The sequence below is a fragment of the Priapulus caudatus genome, unplaced genomic scaffold (genome assembly GCF_000485595.1).
Source record: "Priapulus caudatus unplaced genomic scaffold, Priapulus_caudatus-5.0.1 Scaffold477, whole genome shotgun sequence".
NCBI classification, from domain to species: Eukaryota; Metazoa; Priapulida; class Priapulimorpha; order Priapulimorphida; family Priapulidae; genus Priapulus; species Priapulus caudatus.
The window spans coordinates 325,204-341,310 of NW_014577538.1; the positions used below are offsets into that span (position 1 = coordinate 325,204).

Here is a 16,107-nt window from a genome sequence, read left to right on the forward strand (position 1 = left end):
GAGAGAGAGAGAGAGAGAGAGAGAGAGAGAGAGAGAGACGGGGGAGAAGGTATAGTTAGTAGAGGATAAGGTGATAGTATATATTTTATTTTATATGGGAAAGAGAAGGATAAATAGCAGAAATATCGGTTAAAATAAGAATAGGGACGTGGACGCGTTGGCGTCAAATTATAAGGATTAAAACAATTTTAATCTCGTATATGCGAAAACCCGATAAAAATCTAGATGATTCGCGTCTAGACCGAAAATATGAGAGGTTTAATCACATTAAAACATCCGCCCCGTTGAACGCTCGCGTATTATATCCATGTATTCCCCTGATTCAGAGAGCGAGAAAGAGAGAGAAAGAGAGAGGGGGAAGAGAGAAAGGGGAAAGAGGGGAGAGCGAGAGCGAAGGAGCGAGCGAGAGAGAGAGAGAAAGGGAGAGAGAGCGCGATGGAGAGAAAGGGGGAAGAGAGAGCGAGAAAAAATATACGGATTTGCGATAGTTTTGGTTTGCTATATCTCAACAGGCTACCGCGCGACACGTAATGCTTGCAGACGCATGTCGGTCGTTGACATTTGGCCAGTGCAGGCCCCAGAATTATGGTCGCGTTATGCGTTTTTGAGAGCCCCCCTCCTGTCTCTCTGCTGCGCCTCCTTCGTCTTATAGTCGACCGAGACAGCGTCAGCTGACTACTCGACGCATGTACCGCGTCGAAGCGAAAATGCGTTTATGCATAATTTATGTTTCGCCCGCAGGCTTGCGATGGTCGTGCTTGTCGTCGGGTCTGTAATCGCGCAAACAAGCAGCGCGACGAATTAGCGCACGCAATCATCGACGCACGCCGAGTGCGCGTGCGCAGTCGCGCGTGCTCGCGATCCAATTCGAACGTAGTGGGTAAAACAAGAGAGCACTTGATATGCATGGAGGAATTTTTGTTTGTAATTTTATTATATTGCCGTGTAACAGGTTTTACTTATGTGTGTGTGTGTCTGGTTTTATCTCTACCATGCCAGTTGTTTCCTGAAAGTCGCTGTTACGAAAGAAATTTCCTCTCGTAAATGAAGTGTTGTTTTTTATTTTTTGTTCGTGTATATACTACGTATAATTTATGTATACCTTCTTTAGTCTGTGCGTGTGCGTGCGTGCGTGTGCGTGCGTGTGCGTATGCGTGTGCGCGTGTATGCGTACCGTGTTAGTTGTTTCGAAAATCGGTAATGCGAGAGAACGCCTCGTAAAGGAGACGATTTCCTGTAATCTGATGGCTATAACCGCGTTTTATTCGTGTCTTTGCAGCGGTAAGGCCTCCGGTTGATGAGATAGTTGCTTTCCTTCGACACCTGATTGAGCAAAATGGCAGCGACTTCTTGGCGAAGCTGTTTGGAGACAAGGCAGTTCAGGCCCTAGCACCGAGAGGTGGGATCGAAAAGGTCGCCATCGCATTGTCAGGTTGGTATATATATGCTCCGCAATTACGTGTAAGAATAGTAAAGGGTTTTGCGCAGACACGCTCTCACGCACGTATAGGGAGAATTTTTGCAGACATTCGCATGTTTTTACTTTTGGTTAGAAGCACAAATTGTATCACAGAGTTGGTTTTCACCTGCTTATATTACAGTGATCGAGTTGATGATTTTTCACGTTTTACGTTTTACGTTTTTACGTATTAGAGGACTGAGTAGGCACTAGGCACGCACACGTTCACGCACGTCCGTGAATGCATTCAAAATGTTCTGTGCGTTGCTGAGATTTACAATGTGATTTGGGCGAATTTGAATTTACACAATTCTACATAATATTTTTGAATTTCGTCTGTTTTTGCGTCGTCTGTCCGTCTGTCCATGCGTGTCGTTAGGCTTTGTGAATTTACGGATGCATTCGTCGTACCGCAATCTTTAACATTTTTGATATCGCCTCGCCTGTTGTTTGCCAATTAAGTAACGTTTTATCACGCGAATATTCCATTTATTCTACATTGAATTTCCATTAATGTTGGCGCACTTTAGGCGTACAGTTTTATACGCCGATTTTTTTTTATATTATTTTATTATTTTAATATTATTTACCCCTAAGCTTTCGCGCGAAACTCCATTTAAAAAATGCATGATTCTCTCGTAGATTAACCAAAATATGTCAACGCTCGTACATACACACAGCGGAAGTCAACAATTAGATTTTCTTTTACGTTATCGCCAGGGGCGGCGCCAGGGTATTTTCTTAGGGGGGGCGAAACCAGGGTCGTGTACAGGAGCACGCGAAGGGGGGGTCTGGAGGGCTCTCCCCCAGGAAATTTTTGAAATTAGACCCCCTCAGATGCGTTTTCTGCGCGAGCAGGGGGGGTCCTGACCCCCTGGACCCTCCCCCCTGTACACGCCCCTGGGAACTGTAGACTGATACCGTGTGCGCTTGCACTGACGGGTGGAGTCCAGGGGGTAGATTCATGATTCATCAAGCTGCGTACGCAAAATATTTTGCGTAAATCTTGTGTACGCAATCGACGTTAGCTGCGATTCATCAACACAGCTATTTAGTAAATTTTTCGTATGATTTCGCGTACGCAAGCGAGGCCGTTTTAGGTGCGATTCATCAAGCTAAAATTTACGTAAACCTTTGCGTAACTTTACCCGAGCTGACGGAGTGCCGTAAACCACTCGAAATTTCCGCAGGTGTTTCCAGCATACGGCAGCATGCATTATTTTATTGAGAAAACATTACAAAGTTTACTACCAACTAAAAATAAATAAATAATTACCATACTACACAGACAGGCGGCGCTTTGACGCTTTTTTTGTCATAGCTTGGCATTGTTTTCGTTATAGCGAGTTCGTAGTTAGCCATGTACGTGCACACGCCGTGCGCACTTGTACGTGCACACGCACGCACTTGTACGTGCACACAAGCACGCACGTGTACGTACACACGCACGCACGCACGCACGCACGCACGTGTACGTGCACACGCACGCACGTGTACGTGCACACACACGCACGCACGCACGTGTACGTGCACACGCACGCACGCACGCACGCGTACGTGTCGCTGCTTTCATCGAGTGTTGAACACACAATCATACAAACGAAAATGAGGACAACTATTACATCCCCCAGCACTCCTGTAGACAGCTAGAGCCATATGGTTTACATACAAGAGAGGCGTCAGTTAGGTTCCTATGGTATGTGTCGCACAGTGTGATTGGTTTATGCTAGGCACGCCCCTCAACAGCCAGCAGCTACGATGGCGTAGTGGATTTACACTGGAATTCATCAACATTCGCGTAAGCAGGTGCTACGCTGCGTTGATGAATCGCACCTACGAACTTGGCGTACGTACTTCGTAGAAACTCTGTGTACGCAATACACTTTGCGCAACGTTGATGAATCCGGCCCCAGGGGCCCGCCTTAGTGCCCCTGGTGGGGTCCAGGGGCAGAGCCCCTGGCAGGGGTCCGGGGAAGCTCTCACAGTTTAACTAATCAAAACCCTTAAATTGCTGACAAAAAAATTGTGCAGGGAACCAAGGAGCAACATATACCAAGGAGATGAAACCCCGGGGAGGACTCACCCCACATTATGGTAGGTATCTGGTATGTGCCACTGCAAAGTTAAAAATGAGGGGGGGGCTCTGGAACTAACTCAGACCTGAAAATGGTGGTCTCTGGAACTATGTTTGTTGAATTTGGTATGCTCTGGAACCGGCTATGTTCGAAAATGGGGGTCTCCGGAACTAGCTAGGATTTCGTTGAAATTCAATGCTATGAAACTGGACACGTTTAAAAGAGGGGGTCTCCGGAACAATGATTTGCTTTAAAATCTATGCTGTAGCACTTGAACCCAATAATTCTTGTATTATGTAGAGTCGAGAAAAACATGACCCGGAGAGATGAACGCACGCACACGCACACGCACACACACACACGCACGCATACACACACTAACTAAAACTAGACAGAGGGCACTCACGGAGAAAGCATACCTCCGCCAGCGACATACGCCATACGCCATACGACTCACGAACACACGAAAATAACCCACGATATACGCCCAGCATACATGTATGCTCGCTCGCCGCTCAGTCAGCAGCAGCCGGCTGTGGCTGGCTCGCTCGCTGACGCGCTAATATCAATCGCGTCACACACACACGCACGCACGCACGCACGCACGCACGCTAACGTGTACACGAACGAAAACCGACGCCGATCACATAACCTCCCTCCACTCCGTGGGCGGAGGTAAAAATAAGATAGCATGTAGAGTATTATTAGAGGTCAGTTCTTGAACGTTGACTCCCAAGGAAATAACACCTTGACATCGATTATCAAATTAAGCACAGGTTTTATATGGATTGAATTTCGACACTTAATTTTCGATTTTTCGATGAAAGTGGTCCAGCTTGTAGGCTACATCACTCATTTTTGGGCGATCCCCCTATTATTTGCAAGAATCTTCTCTTCTTTACCCTTTCTTGCAAATGATGGGGGGGGGGTGACCCCCACCCCACCCATTATTTGAAAGACATTGCAAGATTTTCTTTTTCTTTTTCTTCTTTCTTTTCCTTTTCTTTTTCTTTTTCTTTTTTTTCTTTTTTTCTTTTCTTTTTCTTTTTCTTCTTTCTTCTTCCTTTTTCTTGCGCAAATGATAGGGGGCGACCGCCCCCCCTGCCCCCCCTGTGGCGCCGCCCCTGGTTATCGCTGGTAATTCACCCGCGCACGAATCTCGCGCCGACTTTTTTGCCGTTTTTCGTCGCTAACCTCTACTGACGTGGCGTTCGCGAAGTCGGACGCGCTTTCTAAATTATTCCTTTACGTTTCGAGCTTACCGCACTCTGGGTCACTATTCCTATATGTCATCTCTCCCTGTAGCGGTAGAGCGCCAGCGACAACCGTGGCAGGCGTCGGCCATTGAGTCAGCGGCTATGCGAGAACGCACTTAATAATCAGCGACGGTATTGAATTAGATATTAGGCGGCTTACACATGAAGACCCAGATCGATGTGCGGGGGGAAAACAGGAGAAGCTAGCGGACGCGCCCGAGCGCGCACCGCAGCCACTTTAGCATACACAATGCAAATAAACACACCTGCGCCGTGGAAAATCAATCAGTACCTGCTCAACACGGTGACCAACGATAACGTGATATGATCACACATGTGCGGCGGCCTCTCAGTCTCGAATCGTCACTGCAATGTAGACACTGAGCATGCATCAAACACTGCGCGCTCCTGTTTCCGTATCTATGTAGGGTCACCGAGGGATTGGTCTTACTCCTCCTGTACGGTTGAGCTTCTCCATTTCTCGTTCTAATTGACAAACGTGGGATGGTTCATTATTGTTGTTTCTCTAGAAGCAGTATGTCTATATATTCTCGCTACGCTCCTTGGGAAGGGTGGCGAGGTTTGATCGCGCGTAGTGTATCGCGCTAGCGTGGGCAGTAGTTATTATACGAAATTGGGAATTTTTTTACCGTAACTCATTTACAATATGTGCAATAATTAGTTGTTGGAATAGAGCTGTTTTGCTTAACGTTAAGCGCGTTATTGGGCTGGTCTGTGTTGGCTGCACTCACGCTAGTTTTTGACGCGTCTTATATTTTCCAGTGATCGCCTAGGCAAGCGTTATGCGTTTTTGTTGTCACTCATATATCACGGCCAGAGTAGTTGCTGTTATCAACCCGCGAAAAGCGACTTCTCCATGGCACCGCGATGCCTGCTCGCGTCATTGCGTCGTGACGCGGCGAAAATGAACACCTTCTCTCTCATGGTTACCGTTTCATTTTTTCTCTCAGCTGTGGTAAACTCGCCCCATTGTTTTGATAGAAAGCCCTGAAATGGATCATAACAGAAAAACGAAATCGATAGCAGGCTTCAGTCGGACTTTCTTTGGTCTATTTCGCTGGTATAGAGGGCGCTGCATACAGCGTTTGCCCTAATGCGCGCAGTATAACGTCCGTCGTCAAGGCAATGTAAGGAAATGCCCGGATGTGGCGAAATCGTTAGCTAGTGACATTATTACCGGGGCCTGCTTCGAGGGGCGTTCATACTGATACTTAGCGACACGTTGCCGCGCGCTAGGCGTCGGTCCACCCGCATTAATAGCCCCGTAATATCTTTCTGCCTCCTCTCTCTCTCTCTCGTCTCTCTCACTCTCTCTCTCTCTCTCTCTCTCTCTCTCTCTCTCTCTCTCTCTCTTCTTCTCTCTCTCTCTCTCTCTCTCTCTCTTTCTCTAATATCTATCTCTCTTTACTATCTATCTATCTATCTATCTATCTATCTATCTATCTATCTATCTATCTATCTATCTATCTATCTATCTATCTATCTATCTATCTATCTACCTATCTATCTATCTATCTATCTAATCTATCTGTCCTATCTATCTATCTATCTATCTATCTATCTATCTATTCATCTATCTTTATCTATCTGTCTATCTATCTAATATTCTCTCTCTATCTATCTATCCATTTATCTATCTATGTATCTATCTATATCTCTATCTATCTGTCTGTTTTTTGTTCTCTCTCTCTCTCTCTCTATCTGTCAATATAGCTCTCCCTTTCCCCCTCTCTCTCCCTCTCGGACAGCTTTCCTCGGGGCTGAAGCTGATGACGCGGCGTTAGAACGTTCGTTGACGCGACCAAATATTACAGCGCCTGCAATTAAGCGCAGGGTCGCGAAGCGCGGGTGCATGAAATTTAATTGTAAAATTGCACCTCCTTCCACGTTTCCTCCATCGCTGATGAGGCAGCTCGGGGCTGCGTTTATCGCGGGAGTGCGAGCATGCGCGCATGCGTATGTTGCACGTGAGAGACAAAGTAACGCATTTGTGTCGTCTCAAACGATGCGGGGTGGGGGGGGGGGGGGGCGAGCCGGAACGATACTATAAACATTTTTTATTTAGTTTTTATTTAACACAAATTTATTATTTATTATATTTATTTATATTTTATTTCTATTATTTTATTATAAATTTATTATAAAAACATATACAAATACTATAACCCGCTGCATTGGCTTTAGCGAATAAGCAAACGCGGGCAGAAAGTACGAAAACAAGCAGCGAACGAACGAGGGTCGATCTCGTCGGTCCAAACCATTGTTAGCGGCCACCTCTAAAGAACGGTCGCTGTCTGCGCTAACCACTTTTGGCATTTTCCTTTTAAAGGCAGTTACGCAGTTAAACCCGTTTGGACAGAATATCCACCTGTCCGTAACGGCCACTTTTGTCGTTACACCTGAGCGGCGCCACAACACAGCGATGCCTACCTCCACAGAACGGTCACTTGCGTTCGTAATGATCGCATTTCCGTCGTCGAATAACCGTTATACACGAGGTTTGACCGCAGTCTCCCGGAGCGCTAAACAAACGCCCGTTCGTCGCTCTATTTGCAGAAAGCAAGACGGTCGAGGACTTTGGCGACGTTCTCAATCTGCTGACGACCGACGTCGAACACATGCGCAATGTGCTCGCCGCCGTCGAAGAAGGCAACCTCGAGCTTCTCCGCTCGATGAACATCAAGGAGTCGGCCATCGGCGACGTCAAGTTCTTCCTTGACAAGCTGGTCGAGACCGGTTTCCTCAATAGAACCTAGATGTTCGAATCCGGGGTTCAGATCGGGAGATCCGGATTTGTTCGACAGCACGAGGGGGGAGCACGTTTTGTGGGCGGCGCGATATTTTGTAACAGTATTTTAACTCGTGGGGTATTTTATCGATACTAACGCCGAAAAGGAGAACGAGAGAGAAGGATATTGCGAGAGCGATAGAAAGAGAGAGAGAGAAGGAGAGAGGGAGAGAGAGAGAGAGAGAGAGAGAAAAGCTGCGCAGTGAAGAGCCCCCCCACTTACTTCACCGAATCGGGATAGATAGAGATGAGCCATGCAAAGCATAATTTGTTTTAATACTAGTGAATAATCTACGCATATCTAAGCAGGTTTGAAAAAAAAATCCTCCTCTCAATGGGCGGTTACCGATCGAAAGTGTTCACGATTCTCACAACGATAGGACCATTATAGGATGCAATTGCTGGAATGTGAGTATGTATACCCGATCTCTTTTAGATTTCTTAAAAACGACGAGTGAGCGTACGTGGAAGGGAGATTTTGTCGCGATCGTTTGATTAACCCTTATTCCGATCAAATGCGTTTGAATCCCTAGAAACTAGTTTCTATAAAGATGCTTTGCTCTGTTTGCAACAAACAAACGACGGAATCTTGATAAGTTGTTTAGATCATTAGATTCCCCGCCATTTAGTAGCACGTTGCATTAGAAATTAATTCAGTTGCCTCGATAGTATAGCTTTGTTTTTAGTACTTAGTTATAAATGTACGGTCTGTTACTGAATCACGCAAAATGTTCTCTGAAACCTACAATCATTCTGGCATTGGGCGTTTATTAGTCAAAGTCTATTGATAATCGTGCGTGATTTTGGCCATGTTGCCTAAAATCGTGTAGAGAGTGTTATATATTATAATTCTATCTTGTCAAGCAAGTTAAGAAAATTTATTGGAATGCATTAATATAAATATTTAGAAACGATATGCCCGTATCGAACAAAAAATACTTATGAATGATTATTATAGTATAATAGAAATAACAAAGTAAGTCAGTACTGTATATGATATTATATCGTGTTATATCTATTTTATTTAAATACTATTTATCACGAAGCTAAAATTGTGTCGAAATCTGGAACTGGAATATTTACTAAATTACCAATGGGTGCACCCAGGTGTTCTTTAGAATCCATACAACAAATGACAACAATAAATACCTGTGACAATTAAACGGCTTTGTTGTTGCTTGGGCTTCCTTTCAAATTATGTTCGTTTCGGAAGAAACATCACTCAAACGAGGAATTTTATTGATTACTCATTCTTGCCATTCTTAGCCGTCGTTCAGTTACAGCAGCTGCCGCGTGTGGACTTTTTTTCCACACGGCAACACATTACGACATGCACTCAGTAATCGCGTACACGGTTGTATAGTTTTCGCGCATGTTGCTTTTATGCAATCTTGCTTGTCAACTACACATCAATTCTGAATGCAATAAACATGCTGCAGTTTTTTCCCCAAGAATAATGAGAGTTTTCTCTGAATGCATAGTTAACTATGTGAATGCGGAATATCGAACCATTATACCGCCGCCGCTCTGGTGTATACTTATAAACATTGATGACGCGCGTTTCGGAACGGGCGTAACAAAAGCTGCGATTGACTAGTCTATGCCTCGTACATTGACACACTCGCATCCGCGCACACGTTTACCAACAAGCATTTCGAAGTGTACCTCCGACAACGTGACGTCACTACACGTTACCGAAAACACAGCAGACGGCGCAAGCCGGATGGAGAAAAGACCAGCGTGAGTCTCGCAATACGTACGTTCATCGTTTTTTTATCATATGAGAGCAATCTTACGGCTACACTTCACGTCTATTTACACCAAGATTGTGAGTGTTCGTGTACAATCATCCACAGGTGCGCATATATATATATATATACATACATAGAGCGTCCTACACAGCCGCTTGTCTGCTATCTCTAGCTCTCACTCGTGCCGCACATATGCCTTGCCTGCCTGAATTCATATTTTAATCGACGACTGCATGGATTTTACGTCGGCGTCGCTCTCCCGAGTAAAAACTCTGGAGCACTTAAGCGTGGAACGCGGGGAGAGTCGGCGGCGGCGGCGGCGGTGGTGGTGGCGGCGGCGGTGGCGGCGGCGCTGGGGGGGGGGGACTCGCGTTATGGGCGCGACGGTGACACGACGTTCAAATCAATACCTCTCTCCGGAAATTTGTTCGAGATCTAAGCCGGTGAGCACATCCGCTCCCCCGGAGTGTTATTTACGGTTACAGTTCTTCGACGTTTGAGGAAGCTGTTTACGAAAGCGAATGCCTATAATAGTTAGGCGCTACAAGTCAATTACAACTTGCGCCGAATGCCTGCGCGCTAGAGTGTATCGTGCATGGTATCTTTGAGAGCTCGATAGATGTAATAGATGCCGAGATAAGTTGGCGAGAGACGATTGACGCGGTGGATATGCGCCGGTTTTAAGTGTTTTCGTGCGTTACACGTAGTAATTTCTGCTTGTCGTACTATATTGTCAAATTTAACACGGGTTACTTTGTGCGCTCCTTCCACGCTTTTCAATCGATTGGCTCCAAGTTAAGCATGCGTGTTCTCAGGGGGCCGACTATAGCTTTTGAAACGACGCGGGCCTTTGAAGATTTTGTAATGCATTGATATCAGCTAATTAGAGTGCTGCAATAAATCAACCAATCAGAACGCAGGAATTACGATAGCCCATTTCGGACATTTCACGTTTGTTGATGTTATTTCTTAGTGAAAGTCGGCCGTTATATATTATATATACCGTGTATCAGATATTCGTCACACGTAATCGGGATATTGGATACGGGATGCGGGATACGGTACGTATTAACTACGTGTTTAGGGTTGCACGCTGTTTGGTTTTATTATTTTGCAGTATTAAAAGGTGCTGCGACGAATGTCACGCTAGGCTGTCAGAAGCCAGACAACCACGTGGCTCGGGTAAAGTGCGAGCTAGCTAAGGGAAACGTGCATCTGACGTACAACGTCTGTTAACTGGTGGTCCCTATAGCCAGCTAGTAACAAAGTGCGACGAGTTCTCTGGAAATACGATTTCCTACATGTTGCGTTACATGTGTCTGATTGCCCATAACGTCCTAACATCTAAACACGGGCAGTTTAAATAGTATAATAGCTAACTATTATTATAACAACGCGCGTGTGGGGGTGCAGGGTACGTGAATGGAGGACTGTGTGTGGGGGTGCAGGGTACGTGAATGGAGGACTGCGTGTGGGGTGCAGGGTACGTGAATGGAGCAATCGTTGGGGCGGGCGTGCCACGGTACGTGAATGGGAGGACTGCGTGTGGGGGTGCAGGGCTACGGTGAATGAGAGGGGACTGTGTGTTTCGTGGGCAAACGTAAATTAAGTAGCTTTGAATTATTTATTGGCGAATAAGTACGCCCGTTTCCACGGCATCCCGAATACTCAACATGGGTTTTCGATTGCCTATATTATATAGATTATATTATTTATATATATTATATAGGCCTATAACACAAGCATGCATCAACGACGGGCTACGGTAGTATCGTCGGTATACAGGATACTAGAACGAGGGATAGGGGATAGATTATTATCACGGGAACCAAACTGTATTATACTGGAAAGCAGCATGCAGTAAATAGCGCTGAGTGGCCGTGCGCGCGAGTTGGTGAGCTGCCGAATTTGGTATACTTATTACTTTTGTTTGGTACTTAGTAGGGTCCCTGTATACAGAGAGTGCGCCATACAGTCTGGAAAAAAATCTTTCGGTCACGTGATCGCTGGACGGCATGTTGCTTTCCAAATTGTCACACCGCTGCCGCCTTAAGTACAGCTAGGCCTGTATCGGATACGCTGTACAATGCGTCCGTAGTTAATTTAATTAGACTAACTCGTGCTTCAATAAACTCAAAATTTACAGAGATTATTAGCTAAGACATGTGTCTATGTGTATCTAGATTTCTAGAACTTGCACAAAACACATTTACAGCTGCGAGCTGCGTAGTGGGTGAAGTGGAACGCATTTATCTTAGTGAATTAGCAGTTGCTCATACTTCTTCCAAAATGACTACGTCTGTGTTGTACACTAAGAAAAGTAAATACAATTAAGCACTATCATCATGGCCGCCGAACGATTTGAGTTACTTTACTGAATCTAGATACATATAAACACAATGTGTTCATCTATGATCTCTGTGATTCTTGAGTTTAGTGTGAAGCGCGATGTCGTTCTAATTTAATTAGCAAGTATCTACGCGCGGCTTTCGCACAGTTAATATCACGCACGGCTTGGGCGGTAAGAAGTGTTACAATTAACTATCATTTATCGCTCTCGCGGAACGATATTGAGTTACCATTTCTAGAAATCTAGATACACAGCAGCCTAATCTCTGTAAATTTGAGTTCTATTGAAGCACGTATTAGTCTAATTAACTTACTACGACCATCTGTACCGCGTATCCATACAGCGCTGCTACTTAAGCGGCCGCCGTGCTCGGGATCCATTTGACCAAACAAACATGGCAGTCACATCCTGAGTTGGCGCAACTCTCTGATATAGGGACCCTAGTACTTAGTGTTTGACTTGGTATCTGCCTTATATTTATAGTTTATTTTACTATTTATTATATTCATATAACAGTATTATAAAAGATAAAATAACTAAATGTCAACCATGGCCGGAAACGATGCGTGAGATTTACGTGATTCTTGAGCACTAACTGCTTGTTCCCATAATCTCCCTTATATAATAGGTATATAATATTGGTGGAGCCGCGTTAGTATAGTTGTGGATATTTCGGATTATGTAGTATTGGATTATTTTTTGGATAGATCGTACTGAATATATACTTTACCCACATCTCATCACTCCTCGCCACACCTATACACAGACCCAAGGCATCACGCACCCATGCACCACGCACCACGACACCACGCACCACGGACACACGCGCACCAAGCACCCGACTGCACCCACGCACCACCGACCACGGACGACGGCGCACCACAGCCCCACGCACCCACGGATCACGCGACACCCCGCACCCGACGACCACGCACCCACCGCGGACACGCGAACCTGTGCAACGCACAGCCGCTCTTCGCGGATCACCCGCCACCCCACGCGCCCGCTCACCCGTCCGTCTTACTTAATAGTGAAGCCGGCTGTATAGGTCGACCGGCATAGATCGTCACCAGCCTATAATATATCTCGCGCCCCAAGCTTTTACTGACACCATTTGATTCCCTCGCTCCTATCGGTCTGCCTTCTTAGAATATTCTAGATGCGCAAGACAAACACCCTCTATTCGCCAGCTTTTCGCTCTTCGCTAGGTATGCATTCAAGGTGACTGACACCTACTACCTTCTATCCGGAAGGGGGAGCACAGCGCAGCTCGGCAATGACTCGGTTTTCGCGTGTGCGAATTTCGAATTCAAGCGCCTTATAACCGCGACCTAACGCCTTTGTCCTCACTAAATAAAACACGAATCGAAGTTACGGACGATTTTCTTTTCCTGCCGCCAATGGCCCATTATGCTCTTTCCTTTAGCAGTAGTAGAATACTACGAAATCCTTACTTGCGGATCTAACGCTGCATAACCACGACTAGCCTTGCCGCTCCGAGCCGAACACACACACTGTTCGCGCGCGATACGTCGATGTGCAAATAAGAATATGAACGATAAATACAATGAGTTGCGAAATAATCTCAAGGATAACACCGGAAAAACAGAGCGATGCGCAATAGCATGCTGATGAACACAAGTAAACCAGGTAGTGGGGGGGGGGGGGGGGGTCTGAGAGGAAGGGCATGGATGGACATGGATGCATGCATGCCATGCATGGCATGGATAACGGACGGTTACGAGATGGTGAGATCATGATGGAGTAGCACTCTATGGAATGGCATGCATGCATGGATGGATGATATATGGATGCGTATTGGGATGGATTGGATCGGTAGATAGATGGGATGATGGATGAGATGTATGGACATGGATGGATGGATGGATGGATGGTTGGATGAGATGGATAAATGGTATGGATGGCCATGATGGATGAAATGATAGACGGAGGTGACTGATGGATAGAGGATGGATGGATGGATGGCACGGCTGCTGCGGCTGCGCGATTGGGATGATCGCGGACGATACGAAGGACGAACGGACGGACGACGGTGATGGAATGCCGATAGGATCTGAATAGATTGATAGATCGATGATAAGGGGGGAAATGGGATTTTGGATGGATGGCTGGATAAGACGGACGGACGGACGGACGGTGGATGGATGGATAGATTGATATATTGATAGATCGATGGATGGATGGAGGGATGCTGGATGGAAGGACGGACGAACGGACGGGCGGTGGATAGATTGATAGATTGATAGATCGATGTATGGATGGATGGATGGATGGATGGATAGATGGATGGCTGGCTGGATGGACCGACGGGCGAACGGACGAACGGACGGACGAACGAACGGACAGGCGGATGAATGGATAGATTGATAGATCGATGGATGGACGAACGGACAGACGGACAAATCGAAGGATGGACGTGGAGTGGATGGTTTGACGGATGGACGGATGGAAGAACAGGTAGATGAATATAAGAAACGCATACGGAAATGAGAAAATTATCGGGATCATATAGACAGTCTGTGTATCGCGGTTGGGTCGGCTGGATTAGACAGCGTATAGGTTTTCTCGTGTTAGGCCTGTCCCACATACGAGCCTCATCTATTGACGCGGGCACTATACTTAACGATAATCGATGCATCACTCGAGAGCCACTCTGTAATGCTAATGCTAATTCCAATGTTACCGATGAAAGAAGGCCGCTGATCCTGCAAGGTAGCGGGTAGCAAGCACTAATACTCTAATCAGCTATAAAATGGTATACGCGTCCGCCGTTTGTCATTTCATACAAGGAGACTATTCGCGAATATATACTGAATTTATATCTATATTTTGGTATTACTTCGTTTCGTTTCCCTGCCCGCGTCTCCATTCTTATGTTTAAATTTTGCGTTGTTGCTATAAGTTAAATAATTTATGTTGGGCTATTGATGTTACAGTCTGCTAAGCTTGTTACGGTCGAAATTCACTGCGATGTGCTACCCCTAAAAAAAGTGTTAAGTGGTTATGAGACAATCTGTTATTATGGCAAAGTCCTCGCTTTTTTTATATAAAAGTTCATTTCTCCCGCAACTTTTTCAGTCACATAAAAATTATGTGCATGGAAGTTGGAAACATTCAAACCAATACACTTACGCCCATGCGCCTGTGCGATCATGCGTGCATGCGTACGTGCGTGCATGCGTGCGTGCGTGAATGCGTACGTGCGTGCGTGAGGACCCTAGTACTTAGTGTTGACTGATTTATATTTATATTTATTTACGTATTTATTTATTATATACAGTACTTATAAAAGATAAAATAACTAAATCAACCATGCGGGATGGTGAGGATTCTACTTGATTCTTGAGCACTAACTGGCTTGTTCCCCATAATCTCCTTATATAATATAGGTATATAATATTGGCGTGGAGCGCAGTTAGTTAGTTTTGGATATTTCGGATTATGTAGTATTGGATTATTTTTTGGATAGATCGTCTGAATATATACTTACCCACATCTCATACTCTCGCACACCTATACACAGACCCAAGCATCCACGCACCCAAGCACCCACGCACCCACGCACCCACGCACCCACGGACACGCGCACCCAAGCACCCACGCACCCACGCACCCACGCACCCACGCACCCACGGACACGCGCACCCACGCACCCACGCACCCACGCACCCACGCACCCACGCACCCACGGACACGCGAACCCGTGAACGCACGCGCGCATCCACGCACACGCGCCCGCTCACCCGTCGTCTTACTCTATAGTGAAGGCGTTATAGGTGACGGATAGATCGTTACACCTATAATATATCTCGCGCCAGTTTTTTGACACCATTGATTCCCTCGTCACTATGGTCTGCACTTCTAGAATATTCTAGATGCAAAGAAAAACTTATTCGCACGCTTTTCATACAGCAAGTGTTAAGACTAAACTACTCTATCGGAGGGGGAGCACAGCGCAGCTCGGCAATGACTCGGTTTTCGCGTGGAATTTTCGATTCAGCGCCTTTTATAACGCGCCTAACGCCTTTGTCCTCATAAATAAAACACGAATCGAAGTTACGGACGATTTTCTTTCCGGCGACAATGGCCACAGTTTGCTCTTTCTTTTAGCCAGTAGTAGAATACTAGGAAATCGTTACTTGCGGATTACGCTGCATAACCACGACTAGCTTCCGCTCGGCGAAAAACACTGTTCGCGCGATAACGTCGATGTGAAATAGAATAATGAGATAATAAATGAGTTGGAAATATCTAAAGCATAACACGGGAAAAACAGAGCGATGCGGAATAGCATGCTGTGAACACAATAACAGGTAGTGGGGGGGGGGGGGGTGGAGGAGGGGGGGGGGGGGGGGGGGGGGGCGAGCCGGAACGATACTATAAACA

At 45.9% G+C, this 16,107-nt stretch overlaps 2 protein-coding genes across 2 annotated transcripts in view; both read left to right on the forward strand.

The window, feature by feature from the left end:
• Nucleotides 1–530: 530 nt before the first annotated feature.
• Nucleotides 531–9,056, forward strand: LOC106810828 (IDLSRF-like peptide). The gene is made up of 3 exons (XM_014814285.1): nt 531–546; nt 1,280–1,432; nt 7,368–9,056. Exons 1-3 carry the CDS (start codon nt 531–533, stop codon nt 7,565–7,567), a joined length of 369 nt encoding a protein of 122 aa, XP_014669771.1. The 3' UTR covers nt 7,568–9,056.
• Nucleotides 9,057–10,331: 1,275 nt separating this feature from the next.
• The window catches only part of LOC106810829 (ADP-ribosylation factor-like protein 16), a gene marked incomplete at its 3' end in the record, with an annotated part of 18,500 nt that continues 12,724 nt past the window's right edge, over nt 10,332–16,107 (forward strand). Inside the window, exon 1 of the mRNA XM_014814286.1 lies at nt 10,332–10,411. The remainder of the gene's footprint in view (nt 10,412–16,107) is intronic.

Bases quoted from the DNA above. Each gene is read 5' to 3' on its own strand.
- LOC106810828 (XM_014814285.1), top strand. The intron at 1,433-7,367 runs GTTGGTATATAT...CTCTATTTGCAG, and splicing joins GGTCGCCATCGCATTGTCAG to AAAGCAAGACGGTCGAGGAC.